At 34.5% G+C, this 23130-nt stretch overlaps 1 protein-coding gene across 3 annotated transcripts; it reads right to left on the bottom strand.

The window, feature by feature from the left end:
- Positions 1 to 3638: 3638 nt before the first annotated feature.
- LOC132559392 (protein piccolo-like) lies at positions 3639 to 22055 on the bottom strand. Of its 3 annotated transcripts, XM_060224001.1 has the most exons (8): positions 21977 to 22055; positions 18899 to 20422; positions 17942 to 18004; positions 17536 to 17613; positions 17044 to 17097; positions 12744 to 12812; positions 8817 to 8983; positions 3639 to 8141 (listed from the first exon to the last, which is right to left on the bottom strand). In XM_060224001.1, exons 1-8 carry the CDS (start codon positions 22047 to 22049, stop codon positions 8049 to 8051), a joined length of 2121 nt encoding a protein of 706 aa, XP_060079984.1. In that variant the 5' UTR covers positions 22050 to 22055; the 3' UTR covers positions 3639 to 8048. The 3 variants fall into 3 exon arrangements, with proteins under 3 accessions (XP_060079984.1, XP_060079985.1, XP_060079987.1); XM_060224002.1 differs by lacking the exon at positions 17044 to 17097; XM_060224004.1 differs by lacking the exon at positions 17942 to 18004.
- Between the last annotated feature and the right edge of the window lie 1075 nt (positions 22056 to 23130).

Genomic DNA, 23130 nt, shown 5'->3' with positions numbered 1-23130 from the left:
GAGACAATCAACACTAATTCATTTCCACTGCAGTCCTAGTTAACTACTAAAACCAAGTTTACATTGTAATTGTAATGTAATTCAGAATAGCTTTCAGAAGTGCGAGCCTATCACATGTCATTTTTGTGTGATGTCAATACCTATAAAAAGAAATAAAATAGAGAAGTGACATGACGTCAACAATTGCTTGAAGTGACATCATGCCAAGAACAGACGAGTTTCATTGCTTCAACAGACAAAATGTAGTTGCCTCCATAACAGTGATGTGGTATTGTGTCGGAACTGACAGAGACATGGTACGGCCTCGACAATGAAAAGGTGGCATTGTGTCGGAACTGACAGAGAAGTGGCATACTTAGAAAACGAACAAGGTGGCAAAGTACCGACAACAGAGAAATGGAATGGCCTCGAAAACTAAGAGGTGGCATGACCTTGACAGTAAAGTGGTGGCATGGCCTCGACCCAAATATGGCTCGGCTTCGACATTTTGTAAATGGCATGACCACTTCAACAGCAAGTGGCATTACGCCTCCATTTATTCTTATAAGCGTTTCCTTCATTTTAACATAAGTTGCTGGTTTTATCTTAATATAGAAGTTAATTTCATAACAATATAATACCTTCTGAGTTATTAATTTGATTTCATTCCTTTCTTTTAATCTCACTATGGACTACATATATGTGCACGTTAATGTCACAATTACGAGATATTCAAACATTCAGTACTGCAAATTATTTGAAATAATTACTTGTAGTAAAAATCTATATTGTGTTGTACCATTTATTTTTACATTAAGATGCATCATGTTTGTAAATTTCATGTCCTCATGTACAATTTCTTCAATGTCTTCACTTTCATCATTTAAAGCAACATCTATCAAATGTATCGTGTTTATGTTGCACTTTCGGTGAATCTTTATTACAGTTTATATTTTAACGATAGTATTCATAGTAATACCACAGGTAAGACAAAGTGTGTGGTATTTATAATAACGCCGGATTTCATCATTTGAAGATTGGTTCTACGATCAAACAAGCTTACAAATCTCAAACTTTTATCATTGTAATGAACCCTTTTTGACATTTATGTGTACTTTTTAACATTTTGATAATATTTTAATCATTAAGACGGAAATTCCAAAATGGCTGCAAAATTATCAATAGCACAGTTATAATATTTACATCATCGATATGCATTGTTGTTTTCTTCTCGGCATAAAGTTGTTAGTTTTATCCATATCTGCTTTATGTGTTTGACGCTTACTCTTCTGAAACACCTGGTTTTATTATCCTTGTACTTTCCATGAATCTCCGTGTAAATCTTTATGAAATTTGAGTTTGAATTATGATTATGTTGCCATTGTAAGATGTTTTTCATACAACTCAAGGTTTTGTGAGCGGTAGATTGAAGATGACTTTAAATTATGGGGTCATGATTGAAAATATTCAAAGAGGAAGCAAAGAACACTTATCTTTATGGAATTCCGGGTCGCCTTTCCCCACTTTTCATAGTGTATCTGTAATTCTTTCTTCTGATTCGCCGTAGCTTTAAGAGTTAAAATTAACAATAGATTACACAAGAGAGGCTTGTAACTAAATTATCGATACAGAATTTTCTAGACGAAGACGGAAAATGAAAGTCCGCAATAAAGTTTGGAGTTGCACACCATAATCTTCTATACAAGGAATAAGGAACAAGACAAGTCTTAACCAGAAAGTCAGAACCGATAAACTGTTGACTGACGAATAACCGGTTCCCAGAGTTATCTGTAACTCATGGCATCTAATTTTTCATTGATTCAGAGTTATTCCACCAACATGGTGCCGAAGAATCAACTTCCCTTTCCATATGTCAATTGATATTGTAGAAAATATTTTCTTTCATGTTTAATCATTTAGAAATCGTATCGTTTCTACCACACTAACGTTATACTGCAGTAATTTCAGTCTCACACAAAATGTCCATAAGTCAAATATGCGTAATAGTAAGCAGATATTCACAGAAAACATCTTTACGTATTTTATTTGCTTTTCTTTTCAAACTCAATGTAATCACATTTTCAGATAAAATTTTAGTTTTTTAGTTTGCCACAACTCAAAATCGTCAATTCGCCACATTTTGAAGCTGAGACGTAGTAGATTGTCTAGACATAATAAAGTTTATAATTCAGATACTATTACAGATCCAAAACTACAATTGATGTAATCCTTCCTTTTCTGTCCAAGTGAAAATCATTCAGGTTGGAATTATTCCTTTGTCGAACATGTAGGACTGGGCTGATTTCTAAACCTTATGTGGTGTGGTTAACAGTCGCAAATTTATAGGAAGTCGATAGCTCCCGTTTGATGATGGCACTCTTATCATCATCGATAGATTTTCGAAAATCGCTCTCGTTCATGTATATATATACTTTTTCAACAATTTTCTTTCCATTCCAGGTACTGCTGAATATCCAGTTGACTTGTCCGATGACCCAGATCGAACTATCTACACATAATCCAATTTCCCAAGACGAAGCGTTAGCTATTCATGCTTCAATTGTTTGAGTAATATAATGTTTCAGGTTACTGGTAAGTGATAGGGATACACGGCTTTCAGTTCATTCCTAAACACCACAAGAATGAAAAATAATATTTTATTGTCGACTCGGCCAGTTGTTCAGTCAACCTTTGTCCAGGCTTTCTGCTATGATTCTCGGTACTGTCAACTCATACTCATGTTGTGATGTCATGTACTCCGAAGGCGCGATTCGTTTGGTGCAAGTTTGGAGAACTTTGGGGGTGCTTTTGGCCGTGCAAGGGCATCCTCTATGGATATCTATCTTCTAGGGGAGCATTTGATCTTTCCATTAATGTGATCATTCCAGACCGATGGAAGCCTCCGTTCTCCGGTCATTGGATCTTTCTCAGCGACGGAAACTGTGCAGTTAAATTATTGTAGAGAAGCGTTTCATGTATGTGCTAGTGGCTTGGTTCCGGCTGACTGACTTCGTTGAGTTTGGTTGTGACATCTTCCAACAGACTGTTGGGATACAATGTACTCATTACTCATAGGAACTAACAGAGTGCCTCTCTTTTTCAACTTCTTTTTTTTCAGTATCCAAACAATTCTAAATGTAAACCATTCATGTTACATAGACAAGGATAATTCTTACATAAAGGAAGCTGCGTCAAGACAATTATAATTGTAACCAATTAGGAATGTTACCTAGGCAACGCTAATTGTTACATATAGGGAATGATATCCAGACAATTATGATCGTAACTAATAAGGAATGTTACCTAGGCAACGCTAATTGTTACATATAGGGAAACGCTAATTGTTACATATAGGGAATGATATCCAGACAATTGTGATCGTAACTAATAAGGAATGTTACCTAGGCAACGCTAATTGTTACATATAGGGAATGATATCCAGACAATTATGATCGTAACTAATAAGGAATGTTACCTAGGCAACGCTAATTGTTACATATAGGGAATGATATCCAGACAATTATGATCGTAACTAATAAGGAATGTTACCTAGGCAACGCTAATTGTTACATACAGCGAATGATATCCAGACAATTTTGATATACCCTTATACCATATCATCTTATATCTGAATTCCGGTATGGAGAAAAGCAACCTGATTTCAAAATGCAGAAAAGCTTTTATTCAATAACAACCTTGCAAACGGACCCACTAACATAATAATTGATAAACAATGGCTACATTTTCTGTTTTATATTGTCAACAATATGTGGTAGGTTTCTATGGAAAAAATATATTTCATATAATAAATATATGAAAAATTTGTAATTGCTCTGTGAGTCTGCTTTCAGAAATACATGGCATCACATTTGGACAATTAACACTGATACAACACATTGGAAAACTGGCCATAGAAATGATAGTACACTTGATAAATAGCACCTTTCAGCACAAATTTAGTACTCAATGCAGTATAAGTAATGAATTACACATTCAGCAGTTTTGTCCTTCTAGGACCTATTGGTGGCACCCTGGGCCTTATATGTGAAATCTAAAAGATGGTTTAATGGTAAGTAAGGGAAACCCAAATCAGCGTTTAGACTGTACCGAAACAGATGTTAAATATAGATTGGGAGGTGCATTAAATGCAACATTCCAATAATTTCCACAAAATTTCAACATAAGATTATTTAAAAAAAAGGTCAACTATGTCACATTAGTGTGTTGTTTATAGAAACAGTATATATTAAAAACAATTTATATAGAAACACACTATAATATCAGTACAATGTTTTTGGTTAAAACAACAAAATGCAAATAATCTATGGAAATATTTTCAAAAATATAACTGAGATTCTAGAAAAGCCTGTTCATGTGTTTTAACAGATGAACAACGTACATCATAATGTAATTTTCGACAAGGGCATCATTTTTCCTTAATTCAATTTGTTTATTTCTTATAAATATGTTGCTATGATATGTATATTCACTGATACGTGTTCATAAATACAGAAAATTGTAGTGCTCTCAACTGAAATTGTTCTACTATAAATTCAATCAATCTTAGACAAGCACACACAGTTTTAATACTTTATGTAAAATCCAGTAATTCATCATGGTAAACTATCTAAAGATGGATTATTGATTTTGAAAAATTCTTCTGTTACAAAATACAAAATGATGTTGTCTTGATAAAAAAACTTTTACTTCTTTTCTCAGCATTTTTATACAATTAGATCAAGTCTTCACAAAGGGGCAGATCATGTCTTAACAAAGGAGTTTATAATGTTTTCACCAAAGGGCAGATCACTTCTTCACCAAAGGGCAGATCACTTGTGCACCAAGGGGCAAATCACTTTGAAAATCTGATGTATATATCTTTGTTCTCTTACTATTTATCTATGTATATACTTACTATTTATCTATGTATATACTTACTATTTATCTATGTATATAAAGTATTAAGCATACAACAAACAAGATAATGACCATATAACTCACCAGACTTATCAATAAATGTGTATAAAGGATATGAATTTCTGTACATAATATTGCATGAAAAGGTAATGAAACACAGGATTTGGTAACATTAACAAAATGTATACAAATTTTGTTTATAAACAATAAAATAGTAATATCTTAACTCAATGAATATATCATTAGGTTGTGACCTCACACATAAAACTATGTAATCCTACAGATAATCATAACCCAAACAATTTAGGTGTACCACAATACATGTAATACAATGTATGTGATTGTTGCTATGGCACAGGTAATAGAGAAATCATAAATGTTACCCTGTAAATAAAAAATACAGGACGATTTTGACCTTTTGGCAGCTCTTACAGAGAAACATATATATAAATGTATATACAGGGTGACATTTCTCTCGTTGTAGCGAGATCATACAATTGATTATAGGAGTACAATGAAAAAGCAGCAGTCATAAAGATATAGCATGTACACTGACATATAAGAGTTCAATCAAGGCTATTCTATTGACTTAAGTCTTCATCAGTGACTTCCGGGCAGTGGTTTGACTCAATATCACTGGGTATGTAATTAAAAATTGTAAGTCATTCCATTCCAACATCTAATATCGGAGTTACAGAAAATCATGAATGGGGCATAATTCATGAGAAAATTAATGAAATAAAACAAAATCTCGAACACACAGCTATGTTGGCTATGAACACCAACTTCTGCAAGGAATGAGCACCATAATGTTGTTGTCCTGAACTTCTATCTAAACAGTAGAAGAGGCATAACTCCAAGAAAGTGGTCAAAATGAAAAAAAAATACACACACACAACATGTACCAATAGTACTGATAACTTGCCTCCAGTTTATCTTATTAAATGAAATTTACATCTGACAGCAGACAATCCTCAAGTCTCTGAATACAGCTTAGCTACATTCAGCACATCACGAAAAGGAACAAAACTCTAAAGAAAGCTCAAAAAAAAAAAAAAAATTACATTATACCACTGTATAAGCACTAATCACAAGTTTGCTGGGTTTATTGCCCAGTGAACAGCCAGGTTCATTCTGAGGGTTTCCTTGTAGTAGCTGGTGGCTACCTCACTGAACAAAATATGAGAGGCCCATCACATACCATCCAGGGCAACTAGGGTAAAGTGTTTTGCCGAATAACAGAACCAGGTCAGCACAGACCAGTCCCTTTTTCTGATTAGCTCCCTGGTAAACACAAACCACCATGAATCACAAAACTTTGGATCTTAACCAACAATTACATGGGCCAATGGTCTATCAACTGTACTATCATGGTCCCACCAGATCATGAGAACGGAGTTTCATCAGTCAAGTGAGTAAAAAGTCAGTTTTAAAGACAGCAAATGAGTAAACAGATGGACAGATGGACAGACAAACAGACAACCAGGCAGGACACACTGATTCCTTCATATCCCTCCAACAAATGAAACAGCAAGGTTTAAGTATACAATGCATATATGCATGTATAAGCATCAGATGATATGTGTCTTATGCTTCAAATGAGCCACTATTGGATGCCTTAATTTGTGAGGCTTAAGAAAAAGAATGATGTGGAATTTTTTTTCGAAATAGTAATAATATTTCAAAATGTTATTTCTATAACATATGAAAATACACAATATCTATTTGTTGTCATTAAGCCTACAGGAAGTTGACTTACTACAGGACAAATACAATTAAAATCAAGGTAAGGGGGTTATTTGAGGACATAGCTGATACCATATCTACAATAACAGTACAACAGTCATATTATGACAAAAAAGTCATACAAACAAATGCTTAGTTTACCTTTAAATTTATCACAGGTTTATGTTACATATTCAGTAACTAGTAGCTAATTTTGTAGTATTTTTATCAACTCAAAAGTGAAGTAAAACAAAGAAAGCTTAAAGCTAAATGTATAACTTTTCAAAAATCTTAAAAAAAAAAAAAAGTTTAGCCATTGATTTGTAAAAAATAACAATAAATATTTATGATTAAGTACATAAACCCATCAGGATTGCATCACACTCTAAGGAATGAACATAATTACTTCACCTCCGTAGAAAATCTCCACCAGGTAATTTGTTATCAAACTCTTAAAAGATTGAGGATATTTGTTTCATTTTTTTCTACTTTGAACTCTGTTTTGATAAACAAAGCCTTGTATATTTCCATTGATATTCAAGTTACAGACCACATGTGATATGTGAATATACCTAGCATATACAAGTACATTTTGTACATATGAATTGGTATCAACTTTCAATATTCTTGATCTACAGTGCTTACCTAAGTGCAAAATACATTGCATATGAATCACAGGTAATATTTATGAAATTCATTCCCCTACAGCTTTAAGTTACATACAACATGGAATGTACATAAATTCCATATTCCATCTGAAATAAGTAACGACAACTTGAGAATCTCTCATGAACCATACTCAGTTATGTTTTAAAAAAAAACAAAAACAAAAAAATTAAAAATGAAGAAAAATCTAACAAAAAATGTTAATGGGAGTATATATGATAGGATTTCAAAGCTATAACTAAATGCATCATGATATTTTTTCTCTTTGGGACCACAAAATAACAATAAAACATTTGTCAAAATATAATTGATATTTTGGTATTTCTTGCATGCAAACATTGGTTCTTATGGTATATGAATATTTTCTCTTTTATAAAACTAATATGACACACACAAAAAAAAAAAACTTTCATGAATTATATATGAAACCATTAAAATAAAATTAAATGTTAAGTACAAAAGCATATTACATAAATATAAACAGCCATGTTATATCAATACTGTAGGTAGCAGTTGAAGTATCTGTGAACATAATCGACAGATCTCCGTCCACTAACAGGAGAAGATAATTCATCTCCAATAGGAACATATTGTACATTATGTACACCTACCCCAACAGTTTAATCAGCTCACTATTAGGTGACTATTAATTACCAGGGGGTACTGATAAACAAATTTTTTGAAGTGTAGATAGGATATAAGAAATCCACGATGGGGTAGCTCCCATGTTGAGATTCTGATAGAAATATGATGGAGTGGTATTATGTATAGACATTTTTCAACAAGTTCTTCCCCTCTTCAGCATCAGATTGGTAGTTCCTCTGATTGTGCCCAAACTTCAGAAAGTTACCAAACTGGAAAGAAAGTAAAGCTTTTGATTAGAATGTGTGATAAATAATGTACTAGAATTTGGGCTAACAGCATCAGTGTATCAACATTACTAAGGCAGCCAATTATATTGATAAAGTTTTGAAATATCAATATGTTTTCATTTTTATCTTTGTTTTCCAAAAACAAATTATTCAATATATGCTTTATAGATAACAAAACAATTTCGTTTTCTAATTTAGTTGTAGATTGAGAATGCCTCAGGAAATAGAATATTACTGGACACTGTATTGATATATCAATATTTCTGTTGGATAATATAATGATCAGTCTTCCCTTCAATGTTGATATGTTAAATGCTAGTCCAGCACTTTGATCAGATTTCTTAACAGTGACAAATCCCAATATTAAACACAACAGGTCTGGAGCAAATCCTGCAAATGGTGCATCATCAATTAAGTAGCATTTGATTTTTTTTTAAGAAATGAGGCTTTACATACAAAAACTGATTTTACTGACAGGTGTGTAAAGCTTATGATTATCTGTAATTTTGAGTTAGAAAGGAAATTAAAAAGTCTGTATTGCAGTAAATGACTTAATTGAATTTGTGCTTGGTTAACAGAATTTTTTTTTCTTTTTTCAAAATTTGCCTGCAAGTTAGTAATCTCCTCCCTCATCCCTCTGTATCAGTAACAAATTACCCTGTGTCTGTGTCTGGTGAAGATGAAGACAGAAATGACAATACAAGTGAGGAAGATAATCCAACTGTAATAGGCTATTGTGTCCATCTGTACATCCGCATCCTCATTCTTTTTCTGAAGACTTGATGTGACAACACCTTCTTTGGGAGGGGGATAGTTCTTCTCATCTGTATCAAAATAAAACTTGTATGTACAATAGGTGAAGGTCATTTGTTAGTACACAGTATGTAGAAACTTAAGTTATATAAACAAAGGTCATTGCTAGCATGCACAAATCTTTTACTGACAAAGGTCTACACAAGCATGTGAAAGTTGTATACATTGTACAGCTAAATCTAAGGGCATCATCAGTATGTGTTAATTATAAAGGCAATCGTCAATGACAGAATGTATCAAACCATGTTCTGTTTAGACAGGTCAACCAAAATCTAGTTGGTTTATAAGGTCTATATCTGGATTATGTTGGGTTCGGTTTAGACAGGTCACCCAAAATTTAGTTGGTTTATAAGGTCTATATCTGGATTATTTTGGGTTCGGTTTAGACGGGTCACCCAAAATCTAGTTGGTTTATAAGGTCTATATCTGGATTATGTTGGGTTCTGTTTAGACAGGTCACCCAAAATCTAGTTGGTTTATAAGGTCTATATCTGGATTATTTTGGGTTCAGTTTAGACAGGTCACCCAAAATCTAGTTGGTTTATAAGGTCTATATCTGGATTATTTTGAGTTCAGTTTAGACGGGTCACCCCCAATTTAGTTGGTTTATAAGGTCTATATCTGGATTATGTTGGGTTCGGTTTAGACGGGTCAACCTTAATTTAGTTGGTTTATAAGGTCTATATCTGGATTATGTTGGGTTCGGTTTAGACAGGTCACCCCAATTTAGTTGGTTTATAAGATCTATATCTGGATTATTTTGGGTTCAGTTTATACAGGTCACCCAAAATCTAGTTGGTTTATAAGGTCTATATCTGGATTATGTTGGGTTCTGTTTAGACCACCCAAAATTTAGTTGGTTTATAAGGTCTATATCTGGATTATGTTGGGTTCTGTTTAGACGGGTCACCCAAAATCTAGTTGGTTTATAAGGTCTATATCTGGATTATGTTGGGTTCTGTTTAGACGGGTCACCCAAAATTTAGTTGGTTTATAAGGTCTATATCTGGATTATGTTGGGTTCTGTTTAGACGGGTCACCCAAAATTTAGTTGGTTTATAAGGTCTATATCTGGATTATTTTGGGTTCAGTTTAGACGGGTCACCCAAAATTTAGTTGGTTTATAAGGTCTATATCTGGATTATGTTGGGTTCAGTCACCACCCAAAATTTAGTTGGTTTATAAGGTCTATATCTGGATTATTTTGAGTTCAGTTTAGACGGGTCACCCCCAATTTAGTTGGTTTATAAGGTCTATATCTGGATTATGTTGGGTTCTGTTTAGACGGGTCACCCAAAATCTAGTTGGTTTATAAGGTCTATATCTGGATTATGTTGGGTTCTGTTTAGACGGGTCACCCAAAATCTAGTTGGTTTATAAGGTCTATATCTGGATTATGTTGGGTTCTGTTTAGACGGGTCACCCAAAATCTAGTTGGTTTATAAGGTCTATATCTGGATTAATCTAGTTGGTTTATAAGGTCTATATCTGGATTATGTTGGGTTCGGTTTAGACGGGTCACCCAAAATCTAGTTGGTTTATAAGGTCTATATCTGGATTATGTTGGGTTCCGGGTCACCCAAAATCTAGTTGGTTTATAAGGTCTATATCTGGATTATGTTGGGTTCGGTTTAGACAGGTCACCCAAAATCTAGTTGGTTTATAAGGTCTATATCTGGATTATGTTGGGTTCGTTTAGACGGACCCAAAATCTAGTTGGTTTATAAGGTCTATATCTGGATTATGTTGGGTTCTGTTTAGACAGGTCACCCAAAATCTAGTTGGTTTATAAGGTCTATATCTGGATTATGTTGGGTTCAGTTTAGACAGGTCACCCAAAATCTAGTTGGTTTATAAGGTCTATATCTGATTATGTTGGGTTCAGTTTAGACGGGTCACCCAAAATCTAGTTGGTTTATAAGGTCTATATCTGGATTATGTTGGGTTCTGTTTAGACAGGTCACCCAAAATCTAGTTGGTTTATAAGGTCTATATCTGGATTATGTTGGGTTCGGTTTAGACGGGTCAACCTTAATTTAGTTGGTTTATAAGGTCTATATCTGGATTATGTTGGGTTCTGTTTAGACGGGTCACCCAAAATCTAGTTGGTTTATAAGGTCTATATCTGGATTATATTGGGTTCAGTTTAGACAGGTCACCCAAAATCTAGTTGGTTTATAAGGTCTATATCTGGATTATGTTGAGTTCTGTTTAGACGGGTCACCCAAAATCTAGTTGGTTTATAAGGTCTATATCTGGATTATGTTGGGTTCTGTTTAGACGGGTCACCCAAAATCTAGTTGGTTTATAAGGTCTATATCTGGATTATGTTGGGTTCAGTTTAGACGGGTCACCCAAAATCTAGTTGGTTTATAAGGTCTATATCTGGATTATGTTGGGTTCGGTTTAGACGGGTCACCCAAAATCTAGTTGGTTTATAAGGTCTATATCTGGATTATGTTGGGTTCGGTTTAGACGGGTCACCCAAAATCTAGTTGGTTTATAAGGTCTATATCTGGATTATGTTGGGTTCGGTTTAGACGGGTCACCCAAAATCTAGTTGGTTTATAAGGTCTATATCTGGATTATGTTGGGTTCGGTTTAGACAGGTCACCCAAAATTTAGTTGGTTTATAAGGTCTATATCTGGATTATTTTGGGTTCAGTTTAGACAGGTCACCCAAAATCTAGTTGGTTTATAAGGTCTATATCTGATTATGTTGGGTTCAGTTTAGACGGGTCACCCAAAATCTAGTTGGTTTATAAGGTCTATATCTGGATTATGTTGGGTTCTGTTTAGACAGGTCACCCAAAATCTAGTTGGTTTATAAGGTCTATATCTGGATTATGTTGGGTTCGGTTTAGACGGGTCAACCTTAATTTAGTTGGTTTATAAGGTCTATTTCTGGATTATATTGGGTTCAGTTTAGACAGGTCACCCAAAATCTAGTTGGTTTATAAGGTCTATATCTGGATTATTCAACAAATCAGTAATATAATGAAGGGTTCTGCACAGGTTTTCTTTATTACAAAGTCATTCTGGAATCAATATCAATGCTTTTGTTTATCTAAGTTCTACAATGTACATATCTTGATACAAAAAGATAGACTAGCTGAGAACAGTTTAAACAAGAGGCCTTACAGCCTTGGTGGTCACCTGAGATATTGAATATAAAGGTTAAAGGATAGTTATCAAGTGTCATGAAACAGACATTATGACACTGAATATAGTAAGCGCGTATCAATACATGCATACCATCAAAACTGTCATCCTATATGGATGATCCTTATAAAGTTATCTCCAGTGGGAAATAATCAACATGGTGCTCAGTAAGGAAATTTTTCTATGCAAGTTACAGTAAAGTCTTAAAAAGAAAAAAAAAAACCTTCCCCAGGAAAAAATGCGAGGCTCATTTTAGTGATTAAAGCACCTAAAGATGCGTCCATTCATGAAGAGTATTCGATTCTATCTCTGGCCCCTGGGAGGTAGGGCCTGTATTATTCACAATTTTGGTTCATCTCAGGTCAGGGAAGGTTTTTGCAAAATGTCATTGAAATTGGATCAGGGGTTTTTGAGAAGAAGTCAAAAATGTTAAATTGTTTACAAATGCACAACCCCGGATGAAGATGATTGGAATATGTCACCATGAGAATTGTGATTATGTAGCTAAGTTCCATTTCAGAAAGTATGATTTAAACATTTAACACTGCTAATGTTCAACATTTCATTCTTAATAAACACCAATAAAAGTTTTTACAATAAACTGCTCACCTCCAAATGTCTCCATTGACGGTTTGTAAGGGTTGTCAAGCACCTTTCCTTTGGGAATTAACTTCTCACCTATGTACAATATGGAAATAAAAGTGATTTCTGCTATGGAAAGAACACATGTTGCACATACAGACTTCGATGTGTTTTTATACAACATCTAAACAGAAGTGTTCTTATATTGATTTATGTCAACCAGCTTCGGTCAGCTTAACTTAATTCTGGGAAGTCCATTTGTATGATTCAACTTTTTGAAATATTTGTTTTAATGACATATTCCCAAGTTTACATTATGATATAGTATCCTATGTGATTCAATTTTTTTTTTCAACAAATTCCTAGAAATTGTATATTCCAAATTGTTCATACAAACAAATGCAATAATACCCAGTTCAATACCATGTTTCCTATTATTTAGATGTATGTTGTTTTGAATTACTAAATTCTTTCAATCTTATTTTAAAAAGGCTTGATATTTATATATTTACAGTTCCTTAATGCAATATTTAAAGCAATATCTTTATAAAATCTTGTTTTAAGAAAATTTCTTTCAACAAAATGGGAAAATGCATTCACAAAATGAGTAGATATCATATATGCATATACACTGTGATGTATAAACAATATCTATATTGGAAATCAATATCAACATCTGTTACAACCCTCCTATAATAAGGGCGAGACTTACTCAAAGTGTAACACATGCTATTAGAACATCTTGCTATACACACTCAGCCATGTATAAAAGTATATTTGGCTAAAAAAAATATAATAATAATTTGTGATTCTTGTTTTTGTCTGAAAACAAGAAATCTGCGGAAGTGGATGTGTCGCCTGCCCACCAATCCAAAGCAAGCACTTCTGATAAAGAAGCATGATATAAAGTTTGAGGTAGATTGGCCAAAGTGTACTCAAGCATAAACAAAAAAAAAAAAATATTCAAATTTAGTGATGGTGACCTTGACCTTTGGACCTGAAAAGCAATCCCAAGTGAGCACTTTGGTAAGGAAGCACTGTATGAAGTTTGAGATTGATCAGTCAAAGTGAACTCAAGTTATCGCGAAAAAAAATCCTTGTGAGGATGGTGGCACTAACGTCAACATAGTAATACCTATATGTTGCCTTTGGCAGGCAGGCAACACAAAATTTGGGGTTGGCAGGTAGAGGTTTTGTAATTTTTTTTATTCTGTCTTAAATTCTTTTTTAAACAAGGCAATTTGGCAAATTACAGTCCTCTATCAACTGTGACACTTTAAGCTTTGATTTAAGTCAATGGTCAAATTTTTTGTAGGTCCGAGTGACCTACTTTTGATATGTGACATACCATATCCCAAGTATTATGTTAACCTGATTATTTGTGTAAAAGATAGGGTCCTGACAAACTTTTTCTTCGATGTAGATTAAAGGTGAAAATGTGATATGCGACACACCATCTCACCAAAGTGAACCGCTCTCTAGTATTAAGTTCCTGTGATTAGTTGTGTAGATGACAGAGCCCAGACAAGATAGCAGAAGGATGGAAGGACAAAAAGAAACAACACGAAACTGTATTCCCCTCCTGTTCTTCATTTAGGACTGATAATGTTTGCATGCTTTTGTTTTCTAAAGCTTTGTATATTGATCAAGGAACAGATTATACACATGAGTTGGGTAGCACAAGTTTCATGTGTATATACTACGAGATGTTTATTACGCAGAATAACACAATCTGTGTCAGAACATCTATGCTTTTTTATGTTTGAAAATGATAGTACTATCACATGCCGAGTTTCAATGAAATTCCATTCAATAGCAGAGATGGAGTTATACACTGTACTTATTAGGTATCAGTCAGATAGACATATATAGACAAGTTAATTCCTATATACCCTCCCCTTATAAATTTCATCACCAAAATCAATGTTGGCATGGCAACCATAGTATCCCCAGATATGTCAAGTGTCTAAGGAGAATTTGCCACATGGTAATGGATCACCAGCAAACTAAAATTTAGAGCAATTTTTTACCAGTACATTGGAAACAAATATACATAGACTTGGAAGTACAGAAATATGGACAGTTGGGAAACAGGAAACACAGACTTTTCCCCCCTTTTTCTTTTGGCTTTACAAACAATATGAAATCTGAAGATTATGAGTACAAAAGTATGAAAAGAACCAATCAATATATTTTGATGAACTTTGACACTAACTGAGATACAACTAGCAAACATTAAGTCAGTAATTTCTTCTGTAGATATGTAAAACATAGTATAAATAAGGAAATCTTGTATCAAATCAACAAAAATTCCTGTGAGCAGATTTTAGCTTGTGTTGCTTAATTTTTTAATTGGAATAGTACCAACGGTAATCAAAGTATCTCTGCTAATCACATGCCAGTGTGACAATATCTGATTATTACATAATTTTAACACCAACTGTTAATTGGTTAGGTTTCACAAATACTTAATTTAGTGAACTTTCCTCTTCAGACATACCGTGTATTTGCCAATACTTGTTATTGGCAGATACTGATCTAAAATTGATTTTAGATTTGCAAATGATGGGCTAATAGAAACATGGACTCTGCAAGACTTCAATACTGGTAATTGAATCTACGTCAATGCCATTCAGAGTTGTCTTTTTATTACAAATATGAGGGATTTGAATTTGTGTTTGACTCCCATATTAGCAAGAAAATAAATTCCATATGAAACATGAGATTTATGCTATAAGAGAAGTACATAAGAAGTTGTACTTCTAACATGAAAAGGTCAATTTTCTTTCTTCTGTCTGGCTTGTCTGTTCCAGCGAGACAGCATTCTTCAATTCCATTGTACAAATTTCATTATTCTTGGATGTTCTTGTGTAAATTAGAAATCAAGTTAAAACCCCTTCACCCATGGATAATGATAAGAGAGACATTGACTACACTCTGAATTTGTTGGGTATAATACAAGATTTATATTCCTAACCAAATCAAAAGAAATTACAACCGCTATTATTTTTTATATTTAATGAATGACAGATACAATAGCACCATGTAACAAAATTAATTAGCCCTCTGAACTGGAACCAGTCACTTGCTTCAATAGAGGCATATCATTCATTGAAATTTTGTATAAGAGGTGTGAAAGTTTTTATTAATTATATGTACTATCCCTCTATATAGTGTATTATATTTCTGTAAATTTAATTGGCCAGTTAAATTCATCAAAAATGAAGAAGTGAGTACAAGAAATATTTGAAATGAAATCAGATAAGCTAGCTAGAAATCTTAACAATAAAAGTCAAAACTTAATAACACGGGCATCATACAACTTTACAAATGTCAATAAAAAGGCAAGGAAGATTACATAATGACTGCCATTTTTTGGGGTTCTACTTTTCCTAAATATTTATCACTATATTAAATCATGAAAAAAAAATGATATCTTGAGAAATATGGTAATGGTGAAAACTGTTGTTTGCCTTGAGACATTCTATTTGCCTTAAACCTTAAGCATGCTACTTAGGTACGGGTCTATTAAACTGTAATGAATACTTTCAGCTAAGTTTTAAAAATATTGGACAATAGATCTCATGCTTTAGTTTTAAGAAGGATTTTGCTTGTGTTTTCATATTGCTTATGGCCCATGGACAATTAAAGTCATTTAGAATCAATTTAAAGTTGTCTCATACAGGATTGATTGACAGTGTTATATTCTATATCATAAGTGTTTTTTTAATACTTTTATTCAATCCAGTAAAAATGTGGAGGACTCGATCAAAGAAATAGAGGCAGCCTTTTTTTGTGCCATTTTCATTTTAGGACATAAAGTCATTTTCTGTCTTATGACATCATAATGGATTTCTAACTGATACTGCAGATGAAAACACTCCCAGGTACATTATACGAATGTCCTATATGCAAAAATATTACATGGGCAAATTCACTGGATGACAGGCAAATTATGTGATTAAAAATTTTCCAATGACCCAATTTCACCAAATTAAAACAGATGCATTTGATTCTGTGATCTGTGAACAAGTATCGTTGAGGCTATGAAGTCACCTGCCTGACTACAAGGGTATGTATGTTTGTTTCCTCCTATCTAATCAATATAAACCGAGCCAATAAAAGTGTCATTTTTTTCTAAAAGTGTTCCATAGTTGTAATATATAAAGCAAAATTACAGAATGTTTGCACCCCACATGTAAGGGATCAAGACAAATAAACTCTTACTCCTGTGTCCCTCCAAAAATGACAGATATCCCTTGGACAATGTACAAGTGACTTCCAATACAATATCTTCTAAAGGAACTAGACCCATGCATTTCCTTACCTAGGGGGAAATTCCAATCATCATCACTGCCAAATGATGTTAGTTGACTATCATCTGTCAAAAATACATTGAGATTAAAAGAAGAAATTGACTCTATTCCCATGCATGAATATCATAGTTCAATGAATTTTCAGTAGTTGTCAAATGTTACCTTTGACCCTTTAACCTTGACCGATGACCACCATAATATGATAAGGATGAAACGTGACAATACAAACAAATAGATATGGGTAACATTATATGGCCCCTCTCTCTTTGTATTTTGTATTGTATTGTGTAAAATTGCTCTGCTATCAGACACAGAGTATCCATTTACAAGCAAAGACATGGGTAAGACTGGTGTTGCAGGGCTTTCACATAAGCAACCTGAATAGTCTGACTCAAAATGACAACAACTCTGTCCTCAAACAGAAACTGATGATAATCTGATTTAAGGTGTCTAGAACTTATTGTACTGTTATGGAGTTCAAATTAGTGATCAAATTTAATTACCTGTAGGGAATTCGTCTTCATCTTCATCATCCCATAAGTCAAGATTACCATACATGTTTTCTTCTGCTTTCATGAAATCTGTGTAAATCAATGAATGACCTTAACCTCACATCATCAATTTATCCCATTAAAGTCTAATTAAAGTGTCATCTGGTAACAACATTTTCAAGCGACAATGCTATATTGATTACATTTAGACCTTTTACAAAATGTTACAATTTTCTTTTTTTTATCTAACTTAGGCTCATAGTGTGCTCCCCTTGGGGATCAAATCTGCTCAATCTTATGTTATGCCACTCAAAATAACTTCAGTGAATCTAAAAGGTGTCCATAATCCTATGTACAATTACAATTTATAATTTTAGATAGATATCACCTTATATAAATAAAAACTTTTATTCATTACCATCACTATCATCTGCCACTGACATGTCTGTTGTATGATCTAAATCAGATGCTGCTTTAGTAGCTGTGGATACAAACAATTTCAGAACAGGGTCAAGGCCATTGTTGATTTGGTTTGGCCTAAGGATAACTGGTCCTGGCTGTAGGTTTAGAAAAGGCTTTGGTGTAACAGGGTCAAGGCCATTGCTGATTTGGTTTGGCTTAAGGATAACTGGTCCTGGCTGTAGATTTGGAAAAGGCTTTGGTGTAACAGGGTCAAGGCCATTGCTGATTTGGTTTGGCTTAAGGATAACTGGTCCTGGCTGTAGATTTGGAAAAGGCTTTGGTGTAACAGGGTCAAGGCCATTGCTGATTTGGTTTGGCTTAAGGATAACTGGTCCTGGCTGTAGATTTGGAAAAGGCTTTGGTGTAACAGGGTCAAGGCCATTGTTGATTTGGTTTGGCTTCAGGATAACTGGTCCTGGCTGTAGATTTGGAAAAGGCTCTGGTGTAACAGGGTCAAGGGCATTGTTGATTTGGTTTGGCTTAAGGATAACTGGTCCTGGCTGTATATTTGGAAAAGGCTTTGGTGTAACTGACACTTTTCTGCTGTCTGATGCATCATTCTTATCATATTTAAATTGTTCAAGAGAAGTCATAACTTCGTTAGCAGTATCAGTCTGTAGTCCTTTTGTTACAGGATTGCTTGGAAGCTTGCTCGCCATGAATTTATCTTTATTGCTTTGATCTGTGTCAAAATTTGTCTTTTGTAGTAAGTTTTCTATCAGACTCTGATCTTTTGGAGTGATTAATGTAGGATTCTGCCTTGGTTGGACAGCTGATAGTAACTGAGAAATTGGTTCATCATGATTCTGTTGCTCAATCACTTGTAAAGTTTGCCCTGGCAATTTTGCTAGAACAGTATTTTGTTGTTGAGGCATTTGCTGTGCATCATTCTGATTTTGAGTAATTAACTCACCTGTATTCTGCAGTAGCGGAATTGACTGTGCAGTATTCTGCATTTGAGGAATTGGCTGTGCAGTATTCTGATGTTGAGCAATTGGCTGTCCAGTTTTCTGCTGTTGTGAAAATGGTTGTCCAGTATTCTGCATTTGAGGAATTGATTGTGAAGTTTTCTGCTGTTGTGGAAATGGCTGTCCATTATTCTGCATTTGAGGAATTGACTGTGAAGTTTTCTGCTGTTGTTGAAATGGCTGTCCATTATTCTGCATTTGAGGAATTGATTGTGAAGTTTTCTGCTGTTGTGGAAATGGCTGTCCATTATTCTGCATTTGAGGAATTGATTGTGAAGTTTTCTGCTGTTGTGGAAATGGCTGTCCATTATTCTGCATTTGAGGAATTGACTGTGAAGTTTTCTGCTGTTGTTGAAATGGCTGTCCATTATTCTGCATTTGAGGAATTGACTGTGAAGTTTTCTGCTGTTGTTGAAATGGCTGTCCATTATTCTGCATTTGAGGAATTGACTGTGAAGTTTTCTGCTGTTGTTGAAATGGCTGTCCATTATTCTGCATTTGAGGAATTGGCTGTGCAGTTTTCTGCTGTTGTGGAAATGGCTGTCCATTATTCTGCGTTTGAGGAATAGGCTCTGCAGTATTCTGCTGTTGTGGAATAGGCTCTGCAGTATTCTGCTGTTGTGGAATAGGTTCTGCAGTATTCTGCTGTTGTGGAATAGGCTCTGCAGTATTCTGCTGTTGTGGAATAGGTTCTGCAGTATTCTGCCGTTGTAGAATAGGTTCTGCAGTATTCTGCTGTTGTGGAATAGGCTCTGCAGTATTCTGCTGTTTTGGAACAGGCTCTGCAGTATTCTGCTGTTCTGGAATCAGCTGTCCATTATTCTGCATTTGAGGAATTGACTGTGAAGTTTTCTGCTGTTGTGGAAATGGCTGTCCATTATTCTGCATTTGAGGAATAGGCTCTGCAGTATTCTGCTGTTGTGGAATAGGTTCTGCAGTATTCTGCTGTTGTGGAATAGGTTCTGCAGTATTCTGCTGTTGTGCAATAGGCTCTGCAGTATTCTGCTGTTGTGGAATAGGCTCTGCAGTATTCTGCTGTTGTGGAATAGGCTCTGCAGTATTCTGCTGTTGGGGAATCGGCTGTCCAGTATTCTGCTGTCCAGTATTCTGCTGTTGTGGAATCGGCTGTCCAGTATTCTGCTGTTGTGGAATAGGCTGTGCAGTATTTTGCTGTTGTGGAATCGGCTCTGCAGTATTCTGCTGTTGTGGAAGTATTTTTTCTGGGCTCTTTTGCAAGTTTAGCAGTGAGGAATTCTGCTGTTCTGGATTTACTTCATTGCTAGCTTGCATTTCAGTTTTCCTTTCCAAGTCATTTTGCTTTTGTAGGTATTGCTGATCAGGGACAGGTTTCTGTGTTACAGTATCTAGTTCTGCAGCTTTGTATTCCGTATTTTGAATATCAGTACTTTCACTCTGTAACTCTGGTGACAGATTGAGCTGGTGTACTGATCCATCAGTTGTTGAAACACCTGTAAAGAAAAGGAAACATTATATTTATTCATTTTAGATCAAAGAAGACCTTTATTGCAGATAATATCTTGCTAATGGTTTTTAACATGTTTTCTTTGTGACTTTAAAAGTAGGTAAATTTTATTTACATTTAGACTTCATTGCATCCAAGCTAAAAGAACATACTCAGGCCATCTTGGATCTTCTTGAAGTGAGCAGGATTCTTAAAGATGGTATTCAATATAATATTGGACATTTGTTACTGGTTGACAGTTTGGTCAAGTCTGTAACCATGCAGAAGTTTTCTCTGAAGATTTCCCTTATATACATTCCTTTGTCTGGGATCACTCTTGACCTATGTTCTTCAGATAAAGCCATGAGATGTTCCAAACATAACTGACCAAGGCAACATTTAAAGCAGGTTATGGTTGTTTATATGAAGTAATTTATAGCACCTATCTTGGTACTTATAAGCCAAGTACATTTTCTTAGCAATTATCATTCCTGGCTTTATTTGAACATGGGGAAAGCTTAACTAGAGATAAGCAGTGATTACCTTTCACCTTTTATCATATTGCCTTCACCTATAATCAATATTTAAGAACAAGCATACTAAGTAATACATGTCTCCTACTGACCCCCACAAGCTATTATACAGCAATGATTTATAAAGATGGTGGTTTTTGAAAAAACAAAAAGTATGAAATAGGTTTGTAACTGATGGAACAATGCAAAAAATGACAAACTGAAGCTACAGTTTCATGACTTTATATGTAATGTATTATTGTCATTTGTAGGTGTGTGAGGGTTGATATAAATTATGTAAGGAATTATGCTACTAGAACGCTGATAATAATGGACGGAGAGATGTACAAATGAAGAGGAAACTATAGTCCCCCTCCAGAATTCACTGGCAAGAGACTAAAAATACGAACACATCATACAGAAGACTGAAGCTCTTCTGGTTCATGGTACCAATTAATACATAAACCTGAGTAGAGTGGTGCAACCAGGGATCAAACCTAGGAGCAACAGCTCCCTAGTTCGCCACTCTTCAGATCCAGCCAAACAAAAGTGTCCATTTTCAGTCTTGGCCCAATGCAAAACTAGCTAGATGCATCTGATGGCAAACATTTTCTATCTTACAATAACCATAATTGGTGTCATTGGTTCAGTGGTGGAATGTTACTTATATAGGTGAATGATGTAACTCTTATATTGGTTTATTATAGTAATTACTTTTCAATTGGAAAATTCGTGAAACTACAATTAGCCCAAAGGGAGGTAACTCCTGTGAAAAAATGTTGAATTTTATTTTTGCCATGTACTAACAGAGTAACCGAAATTATTGAAGTACTCTTGTTTTGCTTAAGTCACTGTAAAATACAGGTCGGGCTTTTAACCGAAGTTATCAGGATTGGACCTAACTTTTCTAATAGTAATACGCGAAGACATCGCTATCATCGGTTACGATGCGTGCACTGATGACACGTCAGCGTGTGCCATCTATACCAATACCATAGTAACATTTGCATAATGTTAGTCAATGTAACTATTACAAAGCGATGTCTTACCGTTCACTTTGACATGACATAATAGCAAAGCTGTAAGCACATACAGGGCCAATTTCAACCTGTCATTGCCCATGTTTACGTTTTTCTGTGACGTTCAACAGAGTCACATAAATGTTTGTTTCTGAAGGCAACGGAAAAGATAGCATGTACCTTCAAATTTAAGCGTCGGTGTAACAATGTCTGTAGAAAATGGCGGTTATTTCATTTGCAACAAATGTTGCAGAAAACATAACGTATTTGCTAGGATCAATGCCAGTGCACGATAAAAGAATGAAACGCATGATATAAAGGAATACTGATGAGGTTTCTTCATGTGCAATGGTAGACTATGGAATCTATACAGGTAAGTCAAAAATGTCCCTGTAAAGAGACCCATGTAAAAATTAACTAAGATAGATTGTTTACCTCTCTATAGTAAAGTACTTTGTTCTTTACAATTCAACAAATATGTTGCCTATGTTGTTTACAATTAAATAAATCCTACATTGCATAGTGCAACCCAAACTGAAAGCAACAGTAAAATCTTGCATAGGTAAGGAATATATTTTTAGAATGTACTAGTATTCGTCACCCGCATTGTTATCTATGACAGTTAGATTGTGGTGTGGTTTATTATTTTGTTTGCAATGTAACTTATGATATTGATATCTGATCCATCTGTGGAGGGAAAATACCTTTTGTCCGCAGTTATTTTACGCTTTTTTGACTTAAGCTTGTTTAATTTTGTACACTAATAAAAATGTGTCTGATCATGAATTCAGAAAAGAAAAATGTTCTCTTCTGTAATAAGAGGACATGATGGATTCCAGTACAACAAAGCAAATCCAAGGATCTTTGATTCCCAACCTGTTCACAAAGAACTGGAATATACTGGTCTTTTCACCCCATTTCATAATCTGTTTTTACAGAGACAGATACACTTTCAAAACAATTTCAAATATCTATATAAATGCAGAGACGATTGAAGGTTCAGCATGATGATTAGCAGGAATACATATCATTGACCAAGATCTTTGGTACATGACAAAAAAAACAAAAACAAAAACAACAAAAAAATAATGAAAAATAGATCTAGATAAGAAATAATAATAAACATTTTGACAGATTAATTTGGTCTTGCATGATACAGGGATGTATACATGTAAGTGGACTGT

Source organism: Ylistrum balloti, unplaced genomic scaffold (assembly GCF_031769215.1).
Source record: "Ylistrum balloti isolate Yb309-2 unplaced genomic scaffold, AGI_CSIRO_Ybal_v1 Utg370902, whole genome shotgun sequence".
Taxonomy (NCBI): domain Eukaryota; kingdom Metazoa; phylum Mollusca; class Bivalvia; order Pectinida; family Pectinidae; genus Ylistrum; species Ylistrum balloti.
Note: the sequence above shows the minus strand (reverse complement) of the source record. Positions and strands in the feature narration are given on the sequence as shown.

Bases quoted from the DNA above. Each gene is read 5' to 3' on its own strand.
- LOC132559392 (XM_060224001.1), bottom strand. From the start codon at position 22,049: ATGGGCAATGACAGGTTGAAATTGGCCCTGTATGTGCTTACAGCTTTG. The intron at 17,614-17,941 runs GTAATGAATAAA...TGATTTACACAG, and splicing joins AGTGGCAGATGATAGTGATG to ATTTCATGAAAGCAGAAGAA. The intron at 8,984-12,743 runs GTGAGCAGTTTA...ATTTTGATACAG, and splicing joins GTCAATGGAGACATTTGGAG to ATGAGAAGAACTATCCCCCT.